General features: G+C 39.7%; 2 protein-coding genes across 5 annotated transcripts in view; both read right to left on the bottom strand.

Moving 5' to 3' along the window:
* Positions 1 to 10,130, bottom strand: part of mtr (5-methyltetrahydrofolate-homocysteine methyltransferase) — a 65,955-nt gene extending 55,825 nt beyond the window's left edge. For 2 of the 3 annotated variants that reach the window (XM_026315325.1, XM_026315326.1), the window contains exons 1-5: positions 9,979 to 10,130; positions 4,206 to 4,417; positions 3,717 to 3,806; positions 860 to 929; positions 465 to 557 (exon numbers count right to left, since the gene is read on the bottom strand). In XM_026315325.1, coding sequence (XP_026171110.1) covers positions 465 to 557; positions 860 to 929; positions 3,717 to 3,806; positions 4,206 to 4,417; positions 9,979 to 10,021 — 508 coding nt within the window. In that variant the 5' untranslated portion in view covers positions 10,022 to 10,130. Of the gene's footprint in view, positions 1 to 464; positions 558 to 859; positions 930 to 3,716; positions 3,807 to 4,205; positions 4,418 to 9,978 lie in introns of those variants that run through there. The other variant, XM_026315327.1, reaches the window with a different exon arrangement.
* A 1,496-nt stretch (positions 10,131 to 11,626) lies between these two features.
* On the bottom strand, positions 11,627 to 25,243 carry bms1 (BMS1 ribosome biogenesis factor). 2 transcript variants are annotated; one of them, XM_026316205.1, is made up of 23 exons: positions 25,122 to 25,243; positions 24,421 to 24,601; positions 23,989 to 24,179; positions 23,458 to 23,537; positions 23,010 to 23,198; positions 22,746 to 22,888; positions 22,448 to 22,569; positions 21,937 to 22,130; positions 21,675 to 21,817; positions 20,599 to 21,101; positions 20,290 to 20,391; positions 19,331 to 19,482; positions 19,110 to 19,191; positions 18,285 to 18,364; positions 17,801 to 17,992; positions 17,249 to 17,437; positions 15,817 to 15,997; positions 14,703 to 14,761; positions 14,289 to 14,411; positions 13,771 to 13,918; positions 12,863 to 13,038; positions 12,206 to 12,367; positions 11,627 to 12,021 (listed from the first exon to the last, which is right to left on the bottom strand). In XM_026316205.1, the coding sequence occupies exons 2-23, from the start codon at positions 24,591 to 24,593 to the stop codon at positions 11,794 to 11,796; spliced, it is 3,612 nt and encodes a 1,203-aa protein (XP_026171990.1). In that variant the 5' UTR covers positions 24,594 to 24,601; positions 25,122 to 25,243; the 3' UTR covers positions 11,627 to 11,793. The 2 variants fall into 2 exon arrangements, with proteins under 2 accessions (XP_026171990.1, XP_026171991.1); XM_026316206.1 differs by lacking the exons at positions 23,989 to 24,179; positions 25,122 to 25,243 and having other exon boundaries at positions 24,421 to 24,552.
* Between the last annotated feature and the right edge of the window lie 859 nt (positions 25,244 to 26,102).

Here is a 26,102-nt window from a genome sequence, read left to right as displayed (position 1 = left end):
GAGGAAAAACTCCCTTTAATGAAACCAACCTCCAGCCGAGCCAGGCTCAGTTTGGGTGGCTATCTGCATGACAACGTAAGCAGCCATCAATCATTTATTATTTGCACCTGTGTTTCCTACAGTCACAACAAAATGTCTTCTGTGAAAAAGGTCTTATATATACACTGACTTGGATCCTAATGAGTGTGCACCATGGGTTACTTCACATTCTGTGAACTGTGTACATTTTCTTTCTTTCTTATAATAGTCAAATCACAGGTGCTGAGAAGATCTTTCATCAAAACAAAACATTAACACTTGCCCATCATGAGTCCACCATCTGCTATCTATTGGCTATACCTAGCAGAAAGAACGGTGTTTGTTGAAAGTATAATACTTGTAACTGAAATATCATGAACCGCCCACTGCACAATCTACTGTTACATTAAACACACGGGTGTCATATTCACTGTAAATAATCTTACTGATGTTTCTGAAGTCTGGTCTCTCCACAGATGGTGATACAGACAGAGTTTTATTGGTGGGACCCACTGACCCAGCCACATAGCGTGTACAACCTGTTAAAACACACACAATTACAGTTGATGTTACACAGATGAGGAACTGCCTAGAATAAGGGATTGCACATCTACAGTGGGTAAAATAAGTATTGAACATGTCACCATTTTTCTCAGTAAATATATTTCTAAAGGTGCTATTGACATGGAATGTTCACCAGACGTTGGTAACAACCCATGCAATCCACACATGCAAAGAAATCAAACCATAGATGTCCATAAATTATATGTAATAATGTGACATGACACAGAGAAAAATAATGTACATGTAAACTGCTGTAATGCTCAAAAATTCAGCTCACCAGTTTTTTTGGTGACATCATCAGCTGCTCTCCTGGCCAGCTCTGCTGATGCCCTGTTCAAACGATAAGCCTGCACCACGTACACACCACAGGTTCACATTTTACACAAAATAAACTTGTGACGAAGAACATAATTTTTTCTCATAATCTTGAATTGTAAATACAGTGGGTACGGAAAGTATTCAGACCCCTTTAAATTTTTCACTCTTTGTGTAATTTGCCAAAATCAAAAAAGTTCATTTTATTTCTCAATGTACACTCAGCACCCCATCTTGACAGAAAAAAAACTAATTTTTGCAAATTTATTAAAAACGAAAAACTGAAATAGCACATGGTCATAAGTATTCAGACCGTTTGCAGTGACACTCATATTTAACTCACATGCTGTCCATTTCTTCTGATCCTCCTTGAGATGGTTCTGCTCCTTCATTGGAGTCCAGCTGTGTTTAATTAAACTGATTGGACTTGATTAGGAAAGGCACACACCTGTCTATATAAGACCTTACAGCTCACAGTGCATGTCAGAGCAAATGAGAATCATGAGGTCGAAGGAACTGCCTAAGGAGCTCAGAGACAGAATTGTGGCAAGGCACAGATCTGGCCAAGGTTACAAAAGAATTTCTGCAGCACTCAAGGTTCCTAAGAGCACAGTGGCCTCCATAATCCTCAAATGGAAAAAGTTTGGGACGACCAGAACTCTTCCTAGACCTGGCCATCCAGCCAAACTGAGCAATCGTGGGAGAAGAGCCTTGGTGAGAGAGGTAAAGAAGAACCCAAAGATCACTGTGGCTGAGCTCCAGAGATGCAGTCAGGAGATGGGAGAAAGTTACACAAAGTCAACTATCACTGCAGCCCTCCACCTGTCGGGGCTTTATGGCAGAGTGGCCCGACGGAAGCCTCTCCTCAGTGCAAGACACATGAAAGCCCGCATAGAGTTTGCCAAAAAACACATGAAGGACTCCTAGACTATGAGAAATAAGATTCTCTGGTCTGATGAGACCAAGATTGAACTTTTTGTTGTTAATTCTAAGCGGTATGGGTGGAGAAAACCAGGCACTGCCTATCACCTGCCCAATACAATCACTACAGTGAAACATGGTGGTGGGAGCATCATGTTGTGGGGGTGTTTTTCAGCTGCAGGGACAGGACGACTGGTTGCAATTGAAGGAAAGATGAATGCGGCCAAGTACAGGAGATATCCTGGAAGAAAACCTCTTCCACAGTGCTCAGGACCTCAGACTGGGCCAAAGGTTCACCTTTCAACAGGACAATGACCCTAAGCACACAGCTAAAATAACAAAGGAGTGGTTTCGGAACAACTCTGTGACCATTCTTGACTGGCCCAGCCAGAGCCCTGACCTAAACCCAATTGAGCATCTCTGGAGAGACCTGAAAATGGCTGTCCACCAACGTTCACCATCCAACCTGACAGAACTGGAGAGGATCTGCAAGGAAGAATGGCAGAGGATCCCCAAATCCAGGTGTGAAAAACTTGTTGCACCATTCCCAAGAAGACTCATGGCTGTACTAGCTCAAAAGGGTGCTTCTACTCAATACTGAGCACAGGGTCTGAATACTTATGACCATGTGATATTTCAGTTTTTCTTTTTTAATAAATTTGCAAAAAATTCTACATTTCTGTTTTTTTCTGTCAAGATGGGGTGCTGAGTGTACATTAATGAGAAATAAAATGAACTTTTTTGATTTTGGCAAATGGCTGCAATGACACAAAGAGTGAAAAATTTAAAGGGGTCTGAATACTTTCCGTACCCACTGTAGTCTTATGTGCAGGGACATGCACACATAGACCTCAGATTGTGCTCATACCGTTTTCTGAAATTACAAACACTATTCAGGGACCTTGTTGAATTCAGAACTGTGCAAATAACGTACAAAAGCAAATGGAAATCTACTTCCTGGGAATATACAGAAACTATTTATACATAAAGAGGGGGGTTGTAGTTTAAGAACGGAATTAAATATGAAGCAACATTATGCTCGTTTTTGTGGAATAACCTTGATGAAAAAAAAAAAAATCAAAGAGTATAAATATGTTTCAGTTTTAAAAAATATCTTGGACAGACATAATGAGGAAGAAGCAAGTAATAATAATGGAGAAAGTTTAGTAATTTCTATATTTCATTGAGCTGTTACCTCAGGATTATTTGAGGGGTGATATTTACATTCAAAAGTTTCATGAGTTGATTCTACTGTACATGCAAAGGGGTGAGAGCAAGTAAGTATTTACTTCTTCTCACTCCTTTTGCATATGTAAGCACAGCCCGAATTGTCTGCATTGATACTTTATTAGTTATGTGTGTGTGTGTGCATGCTTCGATTTTTTTTGTTTGCATATTTGTGACAAAAACACCTTTCATTTTACCTCATACCTTGATAAGTGCCCCTTGTGTGGGACAGTTTTTCTGTTTTAAATTTTATTAAATGATTATTGCCTCACTATTCCATTTCAACTAAAATGAATGCCGTAACTAATGCCAGACTACTTGAGTTATATTTGAAGATCACAACACTTCAAATAGTTTAGCATTTAGCAGCAGTAATTGTAGACAACTGAGTACATTTACAGTTAAGACCACAGCTCCCAGTGAGCTCAATTAACCTTATTTCGTATTCATTCATAGTTATGAGGTCTATTAGGACGAGCAGTGTCTGCTGAGTGTAGGGAAGATGGTTTAGGACAAAACTAGGTAAAAAAGGCACAGCTGTGTGGAGATGGTCGTCTGTGTCATTCTAAGAGGTTCATCAGTACCACTTTGTATGTGTACTTGAACTTTCATTCCATTACGGTAAATTTGCATGTGTCATCCACAGTGGTGTAATAGTGTTACCATCTTACCATGTGTTCCAGTCCATAGTCTGCCTGAGCGATTGAAGTGCTGCTGAACGTGTTGGTCTCTATGATGTCTGCCCCAGCTTGCAGATACTCCTTTATACACAGCACAGGTTCCATACATCCAAACACACACAAACACATTCAGGTTCAAATCCTGCTTAAACCATAAATGATAATGAAAAGCATATTACACTGTTACTCTGGATGATCCACAGACTTCCACATAGAAAGCCTTCAGAAGAACTATTCTTTTAGTACAGACAGTACTTCACAGTCCAGTCTTAGGGAAAGTCAGAATAACCAGAACATGTTAAATTTGGGTTCATCACTTCTCATTTTGGATTGCTTTGAGCAACACAATGCGTACTGGATCGGTGGCACAAATCTCAGATATATCAGATATCAGACACGTTTCTCAAAATCACATTAAACTGAAATTAAGACTAAATGACAAAGGTAGGTTGGTCGAACAGGCCCTTTTTGATGGAGTACCTTGTGGATTTTGTAAATGATATCAGGCTGTGTGATACTCAGGAGGTCGTTGTTGCCCTTAAGTGGAAGCTTGTGCTCTTTAAACTCATCGCCCCTGAAATCTTCCTCTTCAAGTTTATATTGCTGGATCATTGTTCCCATCCCACCATCAAGAACCATGATCCTTTGCTGCAGCACTGCTTGTAGCTCAGATTCTAATGGACATCTGCATCCTGAAACAAAATGGAAGGGTAAGCATCAGCTGGAATTTGAAATTGGACTCTGATACCGGTGGAACAGCCACTGGGGGCACCTTGGGATTCAGTGTCTTGCCCAAGGACACTTCGACCTGTGAACCAGGATCGAACTACCAACCCTCCAGTTCATGTTTGACCTGACCTATATCCTAAGTCACAGCCACTCATTTTGTGTGTGTGTGTGTGTGGTGTTTTCAAGCTTCAGACAGTGGCTAAAAAAAAAAAAAAAAAAAAAAAAAAAAAAACAAACCTAAATGCACCAGGAGAAATACAGACACGAAGCCTAAAAATGCAGAGGTTAATGTGACATAGGTCCCATGTCTGTGTCTTAGAGTCAGTGTGGACTGACATCAAATAAAACTGAAGGCTGTCCGGAAACAGCCTGTGGTTCCACTTCCTATTGCAAGTATGTTGTGCTGTATAGTTCGTCTACAGATTAGCAACAGACTAGCTTTAGTCTAACACACCTAAAAACTAACTAAACTTTATAAATAATTCATTAACCACTACACATTCCGGTACTAGTCAAGTGCCTTTATATTTTGACAGGTATTTATTGCTATTTCCAGACTTAGCGCTCGTTAGCTTACCAGTTACCTTAGCTACCTAGTAACATGGCTTCTCCCTCTCCTTCTCCTGCTCGGTGTGCCACATGTTTAGTTATTCCTCTTCCTCCTTAAGTGATAACGATACCTGTAATAAGTGCAAGGTTCTGGTAGCTTTGAAGGCGAGGATCACTGATTTGGAAGCACGGCTCTGCACCTTGGAACAAAACACAGCTAGCCTAGCCCCTTTAGCAGGTGTGGAGCCACCGAGCTGAGGGCCTGTTAGCTGTCTGACGGCAGCTCAGGAGCAGAAGACAGGGTGACGGTCTGACGGAAACATACTCCTAAACAGAAGCACACAGCTCATCACCTGCCTGTTCACATTTTTAACCAATTTTGCACGCTCAAAATCATACCCGCTGAGAAACCAACTCTGATAATTGGGGATTCCGTAGTCAGAAACGTGAAGTTAGAGACTCCAGCAACCATAGTCAAATGTATTCCTGGGGCCAGAGTGGGCGACATCGAGTCAAATCTGAAGCTACTGGCTAAGACTAATCGTAAATATGGAAAAATTGTTATTCACATCGGCAGCGATGACACCCGATTACGCCAATCAGAGGCCACTATAATTAATGTTGGGTCAGTGTGTAATTTTGCCAAAACATTGTCGGATTCTGTAATTTTCTCTGGACCCCCCCCCAATCTGACAATCTAACTTCTGAATTTAAGATAGTGGATCATGCAGCATTTGAAAGAAAATTCCACCACAACAGATGTTTATCTGACGACGCTGTTAATAAATTTGAGAAAATGATTCCATCTTTATTTACTTCTATGCCATGTGCCAACGCAGTGGAGTGCAGCTGCCTCAATCCTACTCCCTACCAAGTTGATTATGTTGTTGACAGTGCTGTAGCCTCACTGCGTGAAACGCTTGATACTGTGGCCCCTCTGAAAAAAAAAAGTTAGTGAATCAGAGGAGATTACCTCCATGGTACAGTTCACATATCTATACCTTAAAGCAGGCATCATGAAGGCTGGAGGGGAAGTGGAGTTCCACAAATTTAGAATAATTTTATCTCGCTCGGAAAAACAATCAAACAGTCTATTAATACATAAAAAAAGCTCTCTGTGAAGCCAGAACTGCATACTATTCATCACTAATAGAGGAAAATAAAAACAATCCCAGGTTTCTTTTCAGCACTGTAGCCAGGCTGACAAAAAGTCACAGCTCTGTTGAGCCCAGTGTTCCCTTAGCTCTCAGCAGTGATGACTTTCTTTACAAATAAAATCACAACTATTAGAGATAAAATTCAGCAGATGCTTCCTATACCTGCCATAATTTAATCTTCTACTACAGTAGCTCTTGAATCATCTGTAAGACCTCAGTCCTGTTTAGACCTCGCACTGAGTGCACTGTTCATATGGAAATAATCTGAGGTTAGCCAGGTAATTATGTACATGCCCCCCGAGAAATGGGGGTCAAGTGTCAAGCTTCATCATAAAGTTTACTCACTTTTTCTGTGCATTTGGATGATAATCTAGAATACGTATTCGTATGGTTCCAGACAGCGACGAAGCGTTTACTTTGTCCACAGAGGAAAAATATGACTCAGATGACAAACGTTTGTACCTGCATTGCACTTATTCCCTCTCAGCCACATTACTGACTGAAAGGCTCATTAAGCAGCTCATTATGAGGGTCTTTGTCTTCTCAGGTAAATCACATGATCATCATGATCAGGCATGCCTTAGGCATATGTCTTTTCTAAACAAAAAGTGTCTTAGAAAATTTTAATCACTGTATTGTTTTCTGCAAATGAGTGAACAAGATGATTTTCACATCATTTTGACGCAAACACACTAGACTCCAAGATCCAATTCTCAAAAGTCTTGTGAACCAATGTTCTGTATGTGTTTTATGGCCTTATTTCAGTTACTTAAAATTTTTAGTTTTTCAGTAACCATGCATAAACACTGTTTTCTCAAAAACACAATCATGTATAAACATGCTGCTCACATATTATTGTAGCCCAGTTTGTGCTGATTACAGTGTTATCAGACATTATCCATTAAGATGTTTAAAAGCAACTGAAAAAAGCACAAATCTCAGGGCATGTCAAACCTTGTCCAGGACCCCAAAACATTCTTAGACCCCAGAGGGTTGTCGACAAACATGCCGACGTGTTTTGACACATCATCTCCTGATAACGCCGAAACAAACTTAAATTACTGATCGTACAGATAAAAGGAATACATCAATCAAATCTGTAAAGGGTCTAGTTTTAGTTGTATACCATAATAACAAAAAGCTGTGCTTTTGTAAAATAACGAAAGCCGACAGGGTGCGCTCTCTGTCATCTCTCTTCACAGACACGTAAATAAAACAACCAGAATCTCAGCGAATATTTGCCTCATAAAAATAAGAAACATATGACTAGAAAGCTTGAAATATTCTCTTTTAAATGAAACAATTCAAGTCGAAAACAAATCATCACTTTTTATTTAATCCGTATGAGCGTATGAAGTTTTCTTCTGTCTCACCTCATTACAGGTAATGCGATCCCACCTGGTACTCTGTTCACTGTTCACATGTAAATAATCTCAGGTGAACCAGGTAAATATGTGCACGCCCCCGAGAAATGACATAAAACATCAAACTTCATCACAGAATTTACTCACTTTTTTTGCGCGTTTGGATGATGGCGCGTTACGCACATGAAGAAGCGCTTCTTATATTCCACACAGAGACAAATAGTTTAGTTTGTCCTCAGAGGAAAAACACTGATTTTAACTCAAATGGGGAAAGTTTGGCTGTGCTTGTAAATGGCTTGTCTAGTACTGTCGCTAACCATTTGCTACAGTAGGCTCAGGTGCAAATCCTAAAAGACGTGAAAAAAAAACACATGCTAATGCGACAAGCTATGGACCGTTTGAAAGCTAACACTCAGATTCCAAAAATACAAGTCCTATATCACTACCACTAAAACTCACTAAAAGACCAGCCAAAGAATTGCATAAATAAGTGTCAAATTATAAAGCGTTGATTGTGAATTTCGGTTTTAACTTTGTTGTTTTATGATCATAAGTTATTCTTATATAAACAAAGCGTCTGCTATCGGCTATTCCATTGTTTTGTGTTACATTGAAATAATCCCAACGAGAATCCATGGACGTTCCAGCTTTTGGTAGGACTCTACATTAGGGTGGGCTTGTGCGTCATTACGTTTGTCAAAGTCATTTGCCTCCTGTGATTGGTGAGGCTTACTGTCTATTTGAACTGAGAGGATATCCCTTGTTTCTATAAGCTGTAAGCTTTTGAAAGAGGTGTCAATCATGCAAATTGGCCAATCGGCTTTGGAGCTGTCCTTCTGCTCAATGCCCAGCAAGTGAAACGTAACAGGAAGCCATATTGTAACCTCAGAGAATGCCCAGTACAACTGCTGGGGCCACCGAATTGTTCTGTATTTCTGCATTTGTTTGAATTGTTTTTATTTTGTACATCAAAGTAAAGAATGGCCAGCAAAAAACGTAGTAGAAATCTGACACCCAAAGAAGTACTGGACATATTTTGACAATTTGTTTATTCCAATTATTCTGTTTTTCAAGTTATTTTGGCCTGCGTTCTTATTGACACGCATGCACTGTTGTCAGCGAAACAAATCATATATGTGGTATCTGGGGGCATTTAAAAATCAGTGTGAGTGAAGGTGGCGGAAAGAGAGCAGCCACAGAAGTCTTTGGTCAACAAAAGAGGTAGAAGCAATTGCATTGTTTGGGAACAGATTGGATTATAAGAAGTGGCCGGGAATCAAAAACATTATGTGCAGATTTGCAATGCGGTGGTGTCGGCACCGCTATTTATACATTTGAATATATTTGATATTATTTGTTTTAAGGATAATTTATTGTTTTGTTCAATAAATCCAGCATATTGCCAAAGTCAATGAGTAATCGTGTAAAATAATTGGGATTATGATTTTTTCCATAATCGAGCAGCCCTAGCCCAGACATTTCTCAACTAAAATCCATATGACTTTGCTCTGGTTGATTTTATTAGCACCACTCTTGGCACAGATAACAATCAGATTGTTGTGGCTGCAAGAGCATAATTATAGAGGGAAATTTCAATATAAATTTATATGTATTTTTAGGTTGTAATTAAATCCACATTTTTTGTTGTGTTCCATAATCATTTGCTCTTAGCTAGTAGAATATCTATTTAAACTTTCACATCTATAATAAATCGCCAAAGTCTCACCTTTATTTTGATACCGATCTTATCCATGTAGACCTTGTAAATGCTAAGAAAAACTATTTATTTTGGTTTTGTCATTTTCAAGCAGTATCCTTAAAAACGGTTGAGGGCCTAAGAGGTTAAAGAAAAATGCCAGGTCATATATTGTCTCCAAATACAGATAATTTCGTCACAGATTTCATTACGACTGAATAAAATGTATTCATACGCAACTGTATATGCAAAAACCTAAAATGAGTTAAATATACTATGTAGGGTGCCTTCACAAAGCGTAACGAGTGTGAACTCCAGGCCCGGAGTTGCAAAGTCCGAAGTCAAGTTATGTGTTTGCCCCTACGAACTGCATTACTAATGATGTGTGTTTATAAAGAAGACCCCGTCCTGAAAAAATAACTGTCCCCCTAAAAATAAATGTAAATTAGTTGTGACCATATAAGGCTGTACCTGCCGAACAAGGACCTTAATGTTCACATTATTTAACTAGATGTTCAGCTTAAACAAACTTAACACTAACATTACCTGTCTTGTCACACCAGTAAAAATAAATGTTAACGTATAGCATAGCTAACTATACACAAAATAAATACTTTAGTTTAGTTACTAACATAACTAGGTACACGTGTTGTAAAAATGGGACAGCTGCTGCAGCAGCAAGTTAGCACAGTTTGCCCACAACAGCACGCGGCAGGAGGCTAAAAGCTCAATCTCAGCCCTGACACAGCTGTATTTACCTGCTCCTGGAGAAAACTGCTGAGTGACGTTAGTCGGAGCCATCTCAGAATGAGTCAGCAACCCTACAACTCGTCTAAAGACCAAAATGTTACTCTTACAACTCAAACTTTTACATAAAACCGGCTCTTACTTCTTCGGGTTCTTGCTTCTCCTTTTTGATTTTTTTGGCGTTTTAACAAACAACTTACGAGATCATTACTGCCACCAAGTGGAATGGAGTCTGAAACACAATCATAACATCCATCCATCCATCTTCTATTCCCGCTTATTCCTTAACCAGGGTCATGGGGATCTGCTGGAGCCTATCCTAGCTCTCTTTCGGGTGAAAGGTAGGGGTACACCCTGGACAGGTCACCAGTCCATCGCAGGGCCACATATAGACACACAGAGATAAACAACCTCACACACTCACTCCTATGGGCAATTTAGAATCACCAATCAACCTAACATGCATGTTTTTGGACTGTGGGAGAAAACCAGAGTACCTGGAATAAACCCACACAACATGCAAACTCCACACAGAAAAGCCAGGTTGCAAACCCAGAACCTTCTTGCTGTGGGGCAACAGTGCTAACCACTCATCCACCATGCAGCCCACAACCATAACATTTAGCTTTATAACTTCTTTTTAAAATATCATGTAAAATAAATGATCATAACTTCAGAACAAGTTTTCACTTCTCATCAGGGGCAGACTGATTAATTAATACATTTATACAGGCCAGGAATTTGACACCACTCTGTAGATGTAAGACTATAGGCTGCTAATTTTGTAGGTTTGTTTTGTATATTTGCCGATATAAAAAGTACCAGATTAGTTTTAGATTTGGCCACTATGTTCATCTGAAATAAAATTACCAATTAAAAATGCAAATTTTGTAACTGATCAACAAATAGCCTATCTGAATACTGAGTTTTCAGTTTATGTATAGTGTGCCCAATTTCCCCAAAGTCTATAACATAACCTAGTGCTGGCAAGTGCATAGTCTAGGTTTAATGTTTTTTTTTTTCACTAGTTGAAATAATATTCATTTACTCCTCATTGCTATAATTCATCCACAAAGTTGGAATGCGCAAACTGGGTAGCCTATCAGCTGAGTATGTTATGTGTGTTTCAGTGTTTTGGGCTGTTTTTGACCTGTCCATTTGTGCTGCCTTATGGATTTGTGGGGCAACAGTGTGGCTGCAGTGTGTCCTCCCTGGAAGACATTTGATGTGAAAAGGGCAGCCTGGTAGATTGAAGACAGGTTATGTCTGATCGGATGAGTAGTGAAACGTCTCGACCTAAAAACTAGAAGTTGCCATGACTCAAGATTCTGATATCTAGATTCTGATATCTATTGCTTATCTTGCTGCTATACAATCACTGACCAAGTTAACTGTCCATGGCAGCCCAATGACCAGTGCTTCTGACAGTCTGTCTGTCCTGATATAGCATGAAACATTCTAAAGTTTCCTGTTCACAAAAGTCACACCTGCCTGGATTTAGTTTTCAGATTTTAAATGATTAAATATTCCCTCCAACATCTAAATAACACAAAAATTAAAAAAAAAAAAAAAAAATGTATGTGGTGATGCTTACTTTTAACTGAATAAGTCTTGTTCACCATAGACATTTTGTGAAAAATGGTGCCGATACTGGTCACACTGGTTTCTAAGACATGTTTTAATAAAATAACTTGCAAAGTTCAGACATTTTCTATACAGCTGATCTTCATAAGACATCATGAAAGCATCATAGTCAGGAAACATGCCAACAGTTCAAAGAGCAGAGTAAGCATCTCTGTCAGTCTCAGTTTGGCTCATCAGCCCAGTTAATCATCCTGTGGAACCCCCTTCAGACTGGACCTGTGCTGCTTCTGCTCCATTTGACCCATGACTCGGTAGAGTTTTTTCCGTGCCTCCTTTTGTCTCTTCAGCTTGGCCTCCTCCTGTTTCTCCTTTTGCTGTAGGAACTCTTTGTGTCTTGTATGCTGCACCAAGTGGGCCTTCTTTCTCTTGTAGTTGTGAACTGTGCTCAGAGCGTGGAGCAGGGCTGCAACCTAAATGAATGGGATTGTACAACAAAAAATAGGCTTACAGTAAAGGGCATTACAATCTCAAAGGATTTCCACTGTTTTCAGATATAGCATTTACTTCTCCACTAGCTGTCTGAATGGTCAAATTGGCTGAACTGATGATAATTCCTGAGCTGCTGTACTGAAACTGTTGTCAGGTTTTACTCACCTTCTTTTCATGTGGCTCTCTGATCACACTGGGACGCTGCAGGTCTCTGGGCATCTTTCCTTTGGGCTGCTGCTGTTTAGGCTTGCTCTTGAAGGGCAGGGCCTTCTGAAGCTCTTTGGGGATGTGGAGGGGGTTGAAGCGCCTTTGGGCTCGGTTCACTGGCTGAAAGAAAAATAGATAAATATGTAGATGTCAAGTTATTCTTTAGGACTACTGTTTAGCGATACATAGGTTAATGTTATGACTGCAAAACAACTCAGTTGGCCAACTTGGCCACTTGCAAGAGTGCCCTATTTATTTTTGACATTCACTCCCATATGCAGCAGAATGCACTGTATAGTCAGGCCATGAATGTGAGCAATGCAGCAACACTAGCAAAAAGAGACATTATTGTGCAGTAAGGAAAGGATCAGATTCTGATTTGCTTTATTTTACCTGACCTATAGCATTAAAATACACATGCACTGGCCAGCAGTACCAATTCTTAGGATCAGCTCAGTACACCTTTAACATTTATTAATGTTATTATCATTATTATTATTAATATTAAAAGCTTCCCTCTCAGGGCTAGAGTTTCCGTTCCACATTAAACATTTTGGAGGACACTGTAGCTTACTGATCTTAACCCCACATTTCTTCCTTGGATCAGATATTTACCATATACAGAGAGTCTGTGTTTGGTTTGTTGCGGATGCCCAGGTCATGTTTGAGCTGCCCCAGGGTCCTCATGCCTGCCCAGCTGTCCTTCTGACCGACAGGCAGGAGCAAAGAGGTAACAGGGTTGTAGAGTTGAGGAACACACACTGGATACCAGGAGCGCAGGAACACAATGTCTGCATAACAGTCACAGAAACTCAGACTTGTTACACATTTTGCATAGAGGATATTTGCATGGTGACAAGGATGTAACTTTACCATGAATAGTATTGTATATCTAGTTCCCTGAATACAAATTACATTTCCCAAATCAACCACATTCTGAATAATAACAAACAGGTATGGTAGGGACAGGATTTAAAAAAAAAAAAAAAAAAAAAAGATGCATGTCTTTAATTACTCAAAGCAGCAATGAGAGTGCTCTCCCATTGGGTAGACAGAGTGCCAGAGAGCAGCTCAGGTGGCTGGTGATGCACACTGCTGAAGAACACTAAGCTACAGAGCTGACAGCCAACAGAGGATTATGTAGCTGTGGGTTAAACTAAAGGGGAAGAGTGGACTGAACGATGGCAAAGAAATTGCCACATGATAATACAAAACTGACAGTCTGCCTTTGTGAAAAAAGAAAAGAAAAATAAAGTTTGCAAAATGTTGATCGTGCCACTGTGTGTGTTGGGCTTGGCAGGAGATCCCCCAGAAAATGGACAAAGTTTGCTAGGATTTTTAGTCAGAATGTGATAGTCAAACCCATCTCCATCTCCTTTGCTCCCTTACTATTATCCTGACATACACAGTATAGACATATTTCAAAGTTATACAGTCACAGCAAAATATTCAGGAACCACTTCTGCACACTTCAAAAGTAACAGTAAAGCCTGAAAAACAACATCGGTTAAACAGACACTCACCACTCATGAGCAGACGGTCCTCAAATGTGGCTCTGAACGCTCCTGGGTGTGTAGTCAGTGCCTTCTTGATCTGACCTCTGACCCCTGACACTGTTCGTACTGAAGCACCTTCAAATTTAACTACCTCCAGCACTGTGTTGAACATGCCCTGTGAACACAGAGAGATAGGTTAATGAAGGTACTTTGTAGTAGTAATAATATTCAGTAGTCTAGAACTATCAGGTGCCAAAAGTAACACTAACCAAAAACCCTTGCTCCCCTAACAACTCATAAATGGTGTGTTTGTTTAGGTCAAGCAAGTGTTTGCAAGAATGCTTTTCATTTAGTATGGTTTTATTGTAACATGTCAGCCTTTATGTAGCAGTGCTATTTCTGGAACAGATTACCTCTCTATAATCTGGATTAGTTCATTGTTGATTTATCACATACAACTACTTTTAATACTTAAATTTCACAGACTTGTTTTTAAGCTACAAGCTGACATAAAATGACCAGAAGATCACATGTAATTTCTCTACCTTAATGAAGCATGTGTTCTTAAAGATCTTGTAGGGATAGCCAATGAGTTTGAGTTTCTTTACTACGGTCACTGATTTATCCAGGTCCAGGACCACTCCTGTGGCTGCAATTCGGAAATTAGCCTGTAGAAAGAAATCAAGAACTCTTAAGTAAGCTAAATACTTGCCCAAGAGCTCTAAAAAGCACAAGAATAAATTTGATTTGTAGACTTTTTAGAATTTTAACCACATGAAATTTAAAATTCTGCCATCACAAATGATACTTTAAAAACTGAAAGAGGTAATGCTGGCTCTCACTTGTATTACAACTGGGATTTCATTCGTTATAATCACTTACAAGATGTATAACATTTTTACCTGAATCAACTGATCACACTGATTTAAACTACAGATAGTGGACAGAGTAAGACTTACTTTAGCTCCTGCTACTGACTGCACAGCCAGGAAGCCAGTGCCCTGTGGTGTGATGGGACCTTCAGTGAGACAAAAGGAATGATAATTGTTTTCACAGAGATGATCATTAACTGTAAAACATCATAGCATTCAGAGTTTGAAAAAAATACTAGAGCAAGAAATTCTTACCATTACTTTTATAGAGCAAATTCTAATGAATCATAGGTCTTAAATTACCTTTCACTTACCTGTTTCAAAACATAGGCACATTCACCAGTTGATATTAGCTTGTTAGAGTCAATATTGGTTTCCTCTATGCCAACTAACAGCACAAAGAAGTGTTACACCAAATATGTCCAGATATGTCTAAGAACATTTAGATTTAGAACCACTGCATCAAGGCAATCGTTCTATAACTATAACTGTATAACTATAAATGTAATCATATATTTATGCTGCAAGGTTATCAGGTTAACAAATGGATTTTATGGAATTCTATGTCAGAATGCCAATGTCAGAAAACCTTTTAAAGTGAAGTTATAAACAATGAAAAAAATACAAATTCAAGCATGACGCTAGTGAGGGAAACATAATGAGATCAAAGATCTCTTTGGTCCTCTGTAATAGTTTAAACAGTGGCACACTGAATATAGCATATCAAAGCACAGATTTAGTGCAATGTTCAAAGCACAGAGAAAACCACAGCAGTACACCACAGCATCATGAAGGACTGATCTTTTCTCTCTCCTCTATCCATTCATTCCAACCGCTCGAGGCAGATGGCCGCCCAAACTGAGCCCGGTTCTGCTGGAGGTTTTTTCTTCCATTAAAGGGAGTTTTTCCTCTCCACTGTTGCTAAGCGCTTGCTCATAAGGCATCTGTTTTTTTTTTTTTTTGTAAAGTGCCTTGAGATTATTTGTATTGTGATTTGGCACTATACATATATTTGAATTAAGTACAAGACTGAACACTGGAAACAATTGTGACAATAGGAAAGCATTTAGCCACTAATGTGAATGTGACTGATCTAAAGAAAAAACAAACAAACAAAAAAAAAAACACACCATCAAGCTCACACCCATAAAAAGTAAAATCCAACTCATCACTGTAGCACATTGCTTTAAGTATGTCTCACCCCAGATTGAGGCTCCACAGTGCATGTGCTGTGGTGTGTATTTGAGCAAGCGGTGGCGTCCATTGTGATCCTCGATGTGATAGAGTGGGATGGTCTGGAAGCGCCTCCACCCGAGGGACAGGATCAGTGGGTCCCGTGTCTTCAAGATGCGTTCATACCAGCGGTGTTTCTTCAGTCGCATCTGACATACAAAAACACAGTTATTGGTGTGCTCACTGATTTTAGATATTATGAAGAAAAAGCAGGAGGACATTTATGAAAACCAATTATGTGTGATAGAAGACAAGTGTTAGCTTCCCCGGTGTTAGTTTATGCTCCCTTATAAAAAAATCAGCTATTAGGGCTACTGGGAACTGAAGTTAGGGGATGTTATGTGCTAGAACTATCTCTACCCAACAAATAAATAATAGTTAATCCAAAAATAACTCATACATACTACTGCAATTGCTCCTGTCTGTAGCTGTCCTCTGCTCAAATTGCAGAGGGGATCAATTGTATGAAGTACAACGAGGGAATTTCTCACCAAAAACTGTAACTTTGGAAGGTCCTCACTCGATTTGTGTTACTCTGACTGCAGACACCTCGTTAAGTTCGGCTGTACATTAGAATTTTTATTTTCTTTTTTGGAAGGGACCCAAGTACGGATAGTAAGAACAATTACAACAAAAAATGTTCATGTACATTTACGAACGTCACTGTTATCCTAAGATAGACTTCTGAATACAAGCCTAACCTTTACACCTAGTAGCAAAAAATTCTTGCTAAAAACCGGAACACATTGAATTAAGTCAAAGGCATCAAAAAATGTCTGAGAATAAACAGGTTTTGAGACAATATTTAAAACAGCATTTGTAACCTCCAGAATTCAACTTTTGAGCCACAGGTCTTTGAGCAGGGCACAACCAGGAGCCCTTTGTCTGATGCCATGGGCAGCTTAGTAGACCTAGTACATCAGTTACCCAATGATATATGGGGGAGGCACGTCATGCTGTGCCTTAAATGTAGCTAAAATAATTTTAAAATCAATCCTAAATTTACAAGGAAACCACTGTCACAAAATACTAGAGCAGGGTAATGCAGCAGAATTTTGTTCTAATTTTGCCAGGTTTGTGTAATCTTTGCTTAACCAATAAAGTGCTTTACAACTGTTATGATCTATGACAAAAGTTTAAAAAGTTTCTTACAGACAACTTTTTGCATTTCTGCAATAGGCTGATACTGAAAAAGCACAATTTGTGTCCATTATTTTGGACAACTGGGTTTGTGACAATGTCTTCAATATTACACGGCCATCTAATCGATTGTTAACAATATTGACTGCATTTGACATTGCTTTAAATGAACTCAAAGTCTTAGCTGTGTTGTAAAAAAGGCAACTTCAATCTCACAGCACATCCTCTGGTAATAGTAGTGTGTAAACCATTGAACCTACCTGCAGGTATCCTACATTTCCTTCACTGGAGCCTAGACCTCCAAGAATAATGGGGTAATGGGGATCAAAGTTGATGACAAACTCGCAGGGGAGAGATGAGATTTCTAATCTGATGTACATTCCTGGCCGGAAGCCTTCATACTGCACTCGGGTCTCATTATCCACATCCTCGAACTCTAACCTGTTCAGCTGAGGAGACACAGACAGATCATACAAACACATATAAGGTAAAATTAGAACTCAAATAAATATTAAGACAACAGTACCGAAGGCGAACAGCTCCTACAGTCCAAACACATGCAGATTGGGGTTAGGTTAATTGGTGACTAACTTGCCCATAGGTGTGAATGTGAGTATGAGTGAGTGTTCGTTTGTTTCTGTGTCAGCCCTGTGATAGACTGGTGATCTATCCAGGGTGCCTCTCACCCAATGTTAGCTGGGACTGGTTCCAGCCTGCCATGACCCTGGATGTACCAGGATAAATGGTAGATGATGGATGCACTACACTACATAACAAATGATAAATTTTAATGTATGGTTAAAATAGCCTACCTCAGCCTGCTTCTGCATCTCCTCCTTCAGGTCATCAAAGTAAGTAGCATCTCCATCGTCATATTCTGCATCGAATCGCTCCTTCAGCCTGCGTTTTTTCTCCAGACGCTTGTTCTTTAGGACCTCCTCTTCATCCACTTTCACCAGACTCACCTCAGCTTCATTATCATTATCTTTACCATTCTCAAAATTCTGTGGGTCACAAGGTGCACAAAACATCAGGAAACTGAGAAAACTAAGGTAACAACAATTTGACAGTACCTGTAAAAACTAAAAAAAAGTACTTATTTAAACTTTCTACACACACTTCCACACTTCCATTTGAGCAGTACCAAGAAAGTACATACCATACGCAGTCCTATAAATACATAGAAATTAATAGAAGTACAAAGGTAATTTTTATGAAATAAGCAGAGATGACATTACACTTTTGCGGCAAAATGATATTATGGTGGGATAGATTTTATGAGTAAACAGGATGTACCTCAGCCTGATCCTGTAGCCCAGTTTGACCCTCATGGACCTCTCCTGTTTCCAAATCCTCAAAGTCACCAAACAGCTCCTCTAGAGAATGCAAAATCACAAACTTCCTGTTACTATTTTTTTTTGCTACTGCTACCACCATCAGGAGCAAAAGATAATTCACCAGTGGCTAACCTCTGCCCATCTTTACATCTGAGACTCTGACTCTCTAAGACATGCTTTTATACCCAATCATGTTATTGACCTGTTGCCAATAAACCTCACTAGTTGCAAGATGTTCTTCCAGCTCTTCCTTGTTTGTGCCCTGTACTTTTCCAGTCTTTTGTTCCCTCGGCCCCAACTTTTTTGAGACATGTTGCCACTATCAATTTCAAACTTATATTTTTCTTAATATGGTACATTTTCTCAGTTTAAACATTTTATATGTTTTCTATGTTCTATTGTGAATAAAATATGGGTTTATGAGATTTGCATTCTGTTTTTATGTAGATTTTACACAGCATCCCAACTTTTTGGTAATTGAGGTTGTACATGGACCATTTATATGCACTCATATAGATATTTCCACTAATTAAAATAACAGTCCACTCAGCATAAAAATAAATAATTGAACCACCTTTTTCTATTACATTTGCAGCACTTTAAATATTTCATATGTCAAAAAGGTTTATTCTGAAGCACATCTTACTGGTCCCTGTCCATGTAAACAGTTCACTTGGAATTTCTCATCAGAATGGGATTAAAGAAATTTTGTCCAAGTTATTGCAGCTAGAGTGTTGGTCAGAGCAGTCTCAGTGTGGTTCTCCTCCTACACCCCCCTCCATACCGTCCTCCTTCAGGAGTGTGGCAGCATCTTGGCATTCCTTCCACTTCCCTGTCACAAAACAATCCATGATGGAATTTAACATCTGGGGAAAAAAAACATGACAATCTTTAATGATTTAAATTTCATTTGATTGTCTTTTTTGTACAATACATGATGAACACAAGAAACTTAAAATAACCACATTATAAGCACTTTTAAAACGGTGTTAGAAATCTTATTACCTCCTCCGCCTCCCAGTTGTGGGAGGTGTCAGGGTTGAAACGGGAGCAGTCCAGAGCATTCACCTGGAACCTTTTGCACTTCTGTGGACGAATGACTCGAAACATCCCCCCCACCTCCTCTTCTTCACCCTCAGAATCATCTGCCTCCACAACTGATCAAAGAAGAGACAAATGACTTTGAAGAGACAATTTCCCATTACACAGTTACAGCACTACTCGGCTCTACTCTACTCAACTCGGTTTTGGTCTTTTACTTTACAATTGAGTATCACCTCAACGTGGGCGGGGCCGTCATAACATGTCGGCAAAACTGCCCTGACGCCACCAAGCACAGAATCGTCCGCAACTCCTTGTAGGACCACAGTGTTGTTTGCGAGTAGCATTAGCCATTTGCCTCACTAAAGATTATAAAAATGTAAAAACTATAGTCGCTGTTGCCAGTTTTTAAAAATGGTGGGTTTGATTCTTGCGTTGGACATCACGCTCATGACTCCTCTAGTGACGTCACTCCCTGGCCAATCAGTGCCCCACAGTCTGTTGACGTCACATTTTAGAATCAGCTTGGCTCACTTGGAACCTCGACCGAGGGGGTACTAAAAAAGTACCTGGTACCAGGTACTATACCCTAATGGAAAACCCCAAAAACCAGTAGTAGTGCTAGTGGAAAAGCCCCACAAGAGACACTGAAAAGCTGAATCATACATTCAGTCGGCAGTTTATTAGGTACACCTAAACTAACTCAGTCTAATCCAGCATTCCTGCAGTGAATCCTCCTTTATGAAGGTGATAATGTTCAATTCGTATTCAAACTGTCAGACAGCTGCTGATTCAGCTCTATGAGGTAGCTGGAATTTGCACATTGGTTTCCTTCTTTTCACCCAAACTTCTACACATGACTACAGCATGTCTTTCACTGAGATGATACCCTGAATCATGTCTAGTAGTAGGGACATTACTACCTGAACCGTAGACCAGTTTTCTTAGGTTGGGGGCGGCTTCTTGCTGCCGCAAAAATGCTTCTGATGCTTTCTGCTGTAGACTCTCCTTCCACCTCGGAGCCCCTGAGGATAAGAAACAGTAGAATGAACCTTCCTAATAACAACACAGCTATCTATGAGGGTCAAAACTAATTCTTCCACTACATGGAAATGAAAACTAGTGGTGCAATATTAGACAGGCTGCCCTAAAAACAACTGCAATTAGTTCAACCTTCACAAGATGAACAAGACAAAAGAAAATTGGATTTACAAATACAATACAGTATTTACCCTGCCCCTCCTCCTCGTTCATATTTGCTGCAGCTTCAGCTGTACTATCCTCCTCTTCCATTGATACATCTTCTTCCACTTCATCACCACTCTCATCCTCATCTTCTTCAGAACAGTGTCCAGAGTCTCCTACTCTCTTATCCATCTTCTCACACACCTCCAAGTCATCTTCACTGTCAGCAAACTCCAGCACCTCAGTGATGATTTTCTTCTCTCCTTTTGTTTTCTGCAGTTTCTGTTTCTTCACTGGTGGAACACTGCTTGTCAAAGTCTTCCCAGTCTTTTCTGATTTGGATCTTGCTTCTTTGAGAAATGTGGAAAAGTTAACCTCATCTTTGTCCTTTTCCTGCAGTTCCTGGTCACTGCCTTCACTGTCACAGTCCTCATCATCACTTGAACCGCTGACATCACTTTCTCCCTCTTCATCACTGAATACCACCCTCCTCCTCTCTCTTTGGATGTTGGGATCCCAGACTGACTTTCCGTGACAACCCTCCTCCTCTCTAACACACAAACAAAACAAGAATATTGCAGTATCTTTTACATTCTTGATTGTACATTGTTTTTCCACTGTTTTTTCTGGTTTTTGCCCCCTTGAACTGGCTGTCAAGTTGTTTTAGAGTTCATCTTCAAATTCTCCTCCCTTACATCGTACCAGAGTAAATGATTAAATTCCCAAAGGTGTCTTAGACCTGCTTGATTAGTCTTTTTAGTATTTCCAGAGGGTAAAAGTCAAGAGACAATGGCTCTTTTATGGTACTGCTTTCCTACACGTTTTTTCAAAATATCACAGGTTTACCTGTAACTGTATTTTTATGCCATCTGAACTAAAAAGCTTAACCCCACTAATAATGAGAACTGAGAGGACCAAAAGGGCTATACACAAACCAAAACAGACAAAGATATCACTGTTAATATGTACATTTTAAGCTGCATTCCCAAGCAGATATAGCCAAACCCTCACAATCTCAAAAAGTGAAAAGAAACTAGGATTAACAATGTCATGTGTCCAGTGACTACGTAATGACATCTGTAGCTGTGCAGAAAAAGAGATGAGAGAAGGACTGGTGTCTCACTCAAACTGCTGGTCGATGTCTGTGGTTTCCAGGTGGGCAGAGCTACTGAATAGTGACACCTTACTGGAAGCCATCTTTGCATCCAGCGTGGCATGTGTGTCAATGAGAGAATGAACCAGCTCTGTAGTGGGCCGCACCATATCCTGTAAGTAAAGAAGAATGCACGTCACATCAAATTCAATATAAATGGTCAGGTTTTGTGAAAATCGTCACAAACTACAGGTTGTCAGGCAACACATATTGCCACGGAAAGCACACACACCTGCTGCTGTTTGACGTGGTTGGCAGGAAGATCGATATACACAGCATCTTTGTCGTACACAACTCCCCCTACCCCAGCCATGGGTGCATAGAGCAGACGCTCCTTCTCATTCAACGCCCTCTTCTTCTGAGCGTCTGGTAGAGAACAAGGGTCTGGCAGGAAGTTAACCCCTGTAACTTGAAAATCTCCTACACCTGTAGAATATACAACACTATATACATTAGATTCTTTTTATCATTACTCTAAAGGCTATTTAGGAACAGCTTCACTTTTAACACAATAATATGCAGTAGAAAATATTTTTCTTAACATTTGGCGTGTGAGGGGACAAAAAAAAAAAAATCCATGACAACAGAAACTTGTATTCGATGAAGCTAACAGCTACTTTCAATCCCTAAAACTAAGAAACAGAATCACACAATGCGAAAGAACAAAAACAGCTCAATAATTCCACAAAAAAAACAACAAAAAAAACAGACACACATGAGAGAAGGTATCTAGCAATGTCTACCTGGGATATGGACCTGGCCTTTGTTTTTCAAATATGTCCCTCTCAGGTAGCCGTAGAGGGACACAGTTCGGTTGCACTTGGGATCTGTCCTCAGCCTCTCAGGGTCAGTCAAGTCCTCCATACTGTGTCAATACAGCAAGGAGCAGTAAGAAAACAATAGCAGTTGGAAAAACATGGAAGCAAGCCCATGAAAAATACAAATTTGATGTCATCTGAACTGAGATCAACTGTATATCATTTCGATGACACTAAAACTCATGTGAGTTAGGATTATGTTACTCTTCAGCTCAACACTCACCGGTCAACCAACACATATGGATGGGAGGTCTGCCACACCAGAGGGCGAAACTTCATAACAGAGATGAAGCGGCCCAAGTTCTTCACTTCCTGAGTCTGATATTCCCCATACACCATACCAGACAGATAAAACAGCTTGGCCCCCTGACAAGTTCAAACATAACATGCATTCACATGTGAAAAAAGCTGTTCTGACATTACCACTGACACCGATTGTTTCACGGTGCATACACCCAGACATAAAGATGTTATTGTATTGGTTTACCTGGTAGACCTCTGTCCAGAAACGGTGTTTCAGGTTTTTCTTTGTCTTTCTTAGCATTTTGTTGTTCCTGAATGAATCCAAGTGAGTGAGCACGCCCATGATACGTGGAAATCCATGTACCTGACAGATGTTTAGAAACTCAAAAGTCTCCATCTCAAAGCCAAAGCTGGCATCAATCAACATCAACACCTGGAGAGGGTTAACACAATGCATTTAAATGAGTTTAACTGGAGACTATTTATCTTGATTCATTCAAGTCATTCTGTTTACAAAAGGCTGAAAATATATTTACTAAATCAGCCTCAACTAATTGAAATTACTATTTCTATTATAGTTTTTGATTGATAGATTTTATTAATCCCCAAGGGGAAATTAATTTGTCTTAGCAACAAGCATACAAAGAGATCATTGTTACTCGCCAAAAAGAAACAGGAATTTAAAAACTTACTAGGTCAGCTACTTTTGCAAGGTCAATCATTGTGTTTATGTCATTGTTACACTCCATGAAAGTGAGGCGACGCTTCTTTCCTAAAGAAAAAAAAGTAGCCATTTATGAAGGGTTTTACGGTGCTCACCATAAGGTGTAACATCCCCTGCTAGGATGCATGTCATTCCCTCTGTATTGTCTCATTAAGAGGCACGAAATTTCCTGGCAATCTATCCAACAGGTGAAATGATTTGCTCAAAACAGTGGCCAAACCTACTAGCAATACAATTCTTAGAGCCCTTCTTTTAGCATGTCTATTAAAAATGGGGAAATGCTCTAAAAACATTTACTTTTGGGTAGTGGCACAGTATAAATAGGTATAACAAAACAAATGCATACTGCACTAAAATAATGTCAATGGAAAACTGCTAATTCTACAAAGCTGTTAAACTGCTAACTGTGAAAACATTAACACTGTGGATGTCTCTTATTGGTATGATGGCAGTGGATCCCCTGCAATCTATGTACACAAAAGCTAGTGGCCAAACTCACCAGATACAATGGTCACAGGTCCACATATGTCACCCAGTTTCTGCCGGGTGAAGTTTTTGATCAGGCAGCGGATCAGGGTGCTTTTTCCCACCCTAGGTGGCCCAACAACTACAATCACAACTGGAGGAGGTTCGAAGGGAGACCGGTCTACAAGGGGGATGTGATGTTTTTTGGTCTTTATGTCCTGGGCCCTAAAAATATACCCAGGGAGTAGTGTCATATGGTTTCTTTAATTATTCTCTATTTTATTAGTGGACTATACTTGAATTTACCTCAATTATTGATTACCCTCACCTTAGAATGTTCAATTGAGGTAACATCAAATATATCTAATAGACTGAATTTATTATATCTAATTGATACTGAGTCTCAAGGTCTACCATGTAAATACAAAGACATACATTCTGGATATTGCAAGTCATCAGTACTGACCTGTGAAAAGTCTTGGCCATGCGGACAGCAGACTGAACTGCAAACGCTTTGGGGTTGCGTTTTTGGTCATCATCTTCTGTTGACCCTTTCTGCTTCTTAAGCTTCTTCTTCTCTGCCTTTGGTCCACTGTGCTTCTGCTGATGTCGCTTCTGTTCTTTAACATTGCCATCCATCCTGTCCTCTGCAGCACAAAACACACTGGATATCATCAGGTGTCAAGACAAATCAAACTGCCTGCCTTAACTAAGTCCCAAAACACATACACAGGAACTTTCACTGGAAATTATCTTGAGACTGGACAAAACAGTGAAATGTGGACACCTCTAGGTAGTTTATGAAGGTACAGACACTGCGGCAAAATGCATTATGAGAAATATCTGTATAAAATCAAATCCATATTTAGCACGTCTTTTAACAAAACTTTAAAAGATTTTTATGATGAATCATAACATAACATCATAACATCAACATCTCTGTTCTATGGTCTCATTTCTTAAAAAAAAGACTTTCGATGCAGTTCCTGCTGCAAATCATGACTTATGTCGTGTCATGTTTACCACCAACTCAAACGGTCTGCCTTTATTTCAGTGTGGTACTAGCAGAGAACCATGACGGGTCCAGGCTACAGTCTGCTGAGCACAACATGTTTGTGTAGAATGAGAAACTACACAAACAACATAGTTATTAGTCGTAATACATACAGATACACCGGCAGTAGTCCAGCCCCAGTCACCGCTTTTCTTCGTTTTTCACGTGTGCTTCGTAACCCCGAGTCCCAGAAGTACCACCTCGTAGTTAAACGACTGGAAACAAATAGTATAGAGGGTTCCGCATACTAAGCGACCGGTCAGCAGTTCTGTGGTCTTGGTGGCGATAAAAATGAGCCACTAACTGCTCTGTGCAGTATATTGTGTTCATTGTGTAAAGGTATCTGTATGCTGACAGTGGGTCAATTTATCCCAGCATATGTAAAGAACTTCAGAATTCCACAATGGTACGTAAACGAGTATCGTTTTGTCGGTGCTGTTGAGCGGCTCTAGTGCTGCTGTTAGCCACAAAATAAGAGTGAAAGTAAGTGCCTGTAATCTCACTTTACTGTGAACTGTTGAATGTAAAAGATGTGTGGACTAACCGTCTGTGAATGAGGGCGTGATACTAGCACTAAGAGCTAAACTAATAACTAAAAAGAAACTGGCTTTGAAGTTTTCTTTTGGACAAAAAGATAAAGGCAGCGAAGAAAGAAAGGTGAACAAATATGAGAAGTGGAGAGGAAACAAGATCAATGAACAGCAGACAGTATTAAAGAGAAGAAACCAAGAGGGATCAAGGAGAAAAAAGATAACAGCAGTAACATTGAAGACAGAAATTTGAAATATCATGGGAGTAGACATTGGAAATAAATGTCTTCAACCACATTGTGTGAATTGTGTTTTATGGTCTGCTGGTTGAAATGCCTTCACAGAGACTGTGGCCAAAGGCAAGGCTGTTACCTCTTACAATTCCTTCTTCTTTTTCTTCCAGTTTCCTCTTTAGACTTTGGCTGTCAAAATTTTAGCTTCATGAGTCACAGCTGGAATTGTTAAACTCTGATAATCTAGGCATGTAGAGCACTGGAGCTGCCACGTGATGGTGCCAGCAGTCAATTTACCCTCAGAGCAGGATTCAGAACCACAACAAAATAA

Source organism: Mastacembelus armatus, chromosome 19, assembly GCF_900324485.2.
Source record: "Mastacembelus armatus chromosome 19, fMasArm1.2, whole genome shotgun sequence".
Classification (NCBI taxonomy): domain Eukaryota; kingdom Metazoa; phylum Chordata; class Actinopteri; order Synbranchiformes; family Mastacembelidae; genus Mastacembelus; species Mastacembelus armatus.
Note: the sequence above shows the minus strand (reverse complement) of the source record. Positions and strands in the feature narration are given on the sequence as shown.

Bases quoted from the DNA above. Each gene is read 5' to 3' on its own strand.
- bms1 (XM_026316205.1), bottom strand. From the start codon at position 24,593: ATGGATGGCAATGTTAAAGAACAGAAGCGACATCAGCAGAAGCACAGT. The intron at 22,131-22,447 runs GTAGACATTGCT...TATATTCTACAG, and splicing joins AGGCCAGGTCCATATCCCAG to GTGTAGGAGATTTTCAAGTT. The intron at 12,368-12,862 runs GTAAATATCTGA...TTTTTCTTTCAG, and splicing joins ACACAGACTCTCTGTATATG to CCAGTGAACCGAGCCCAAAG.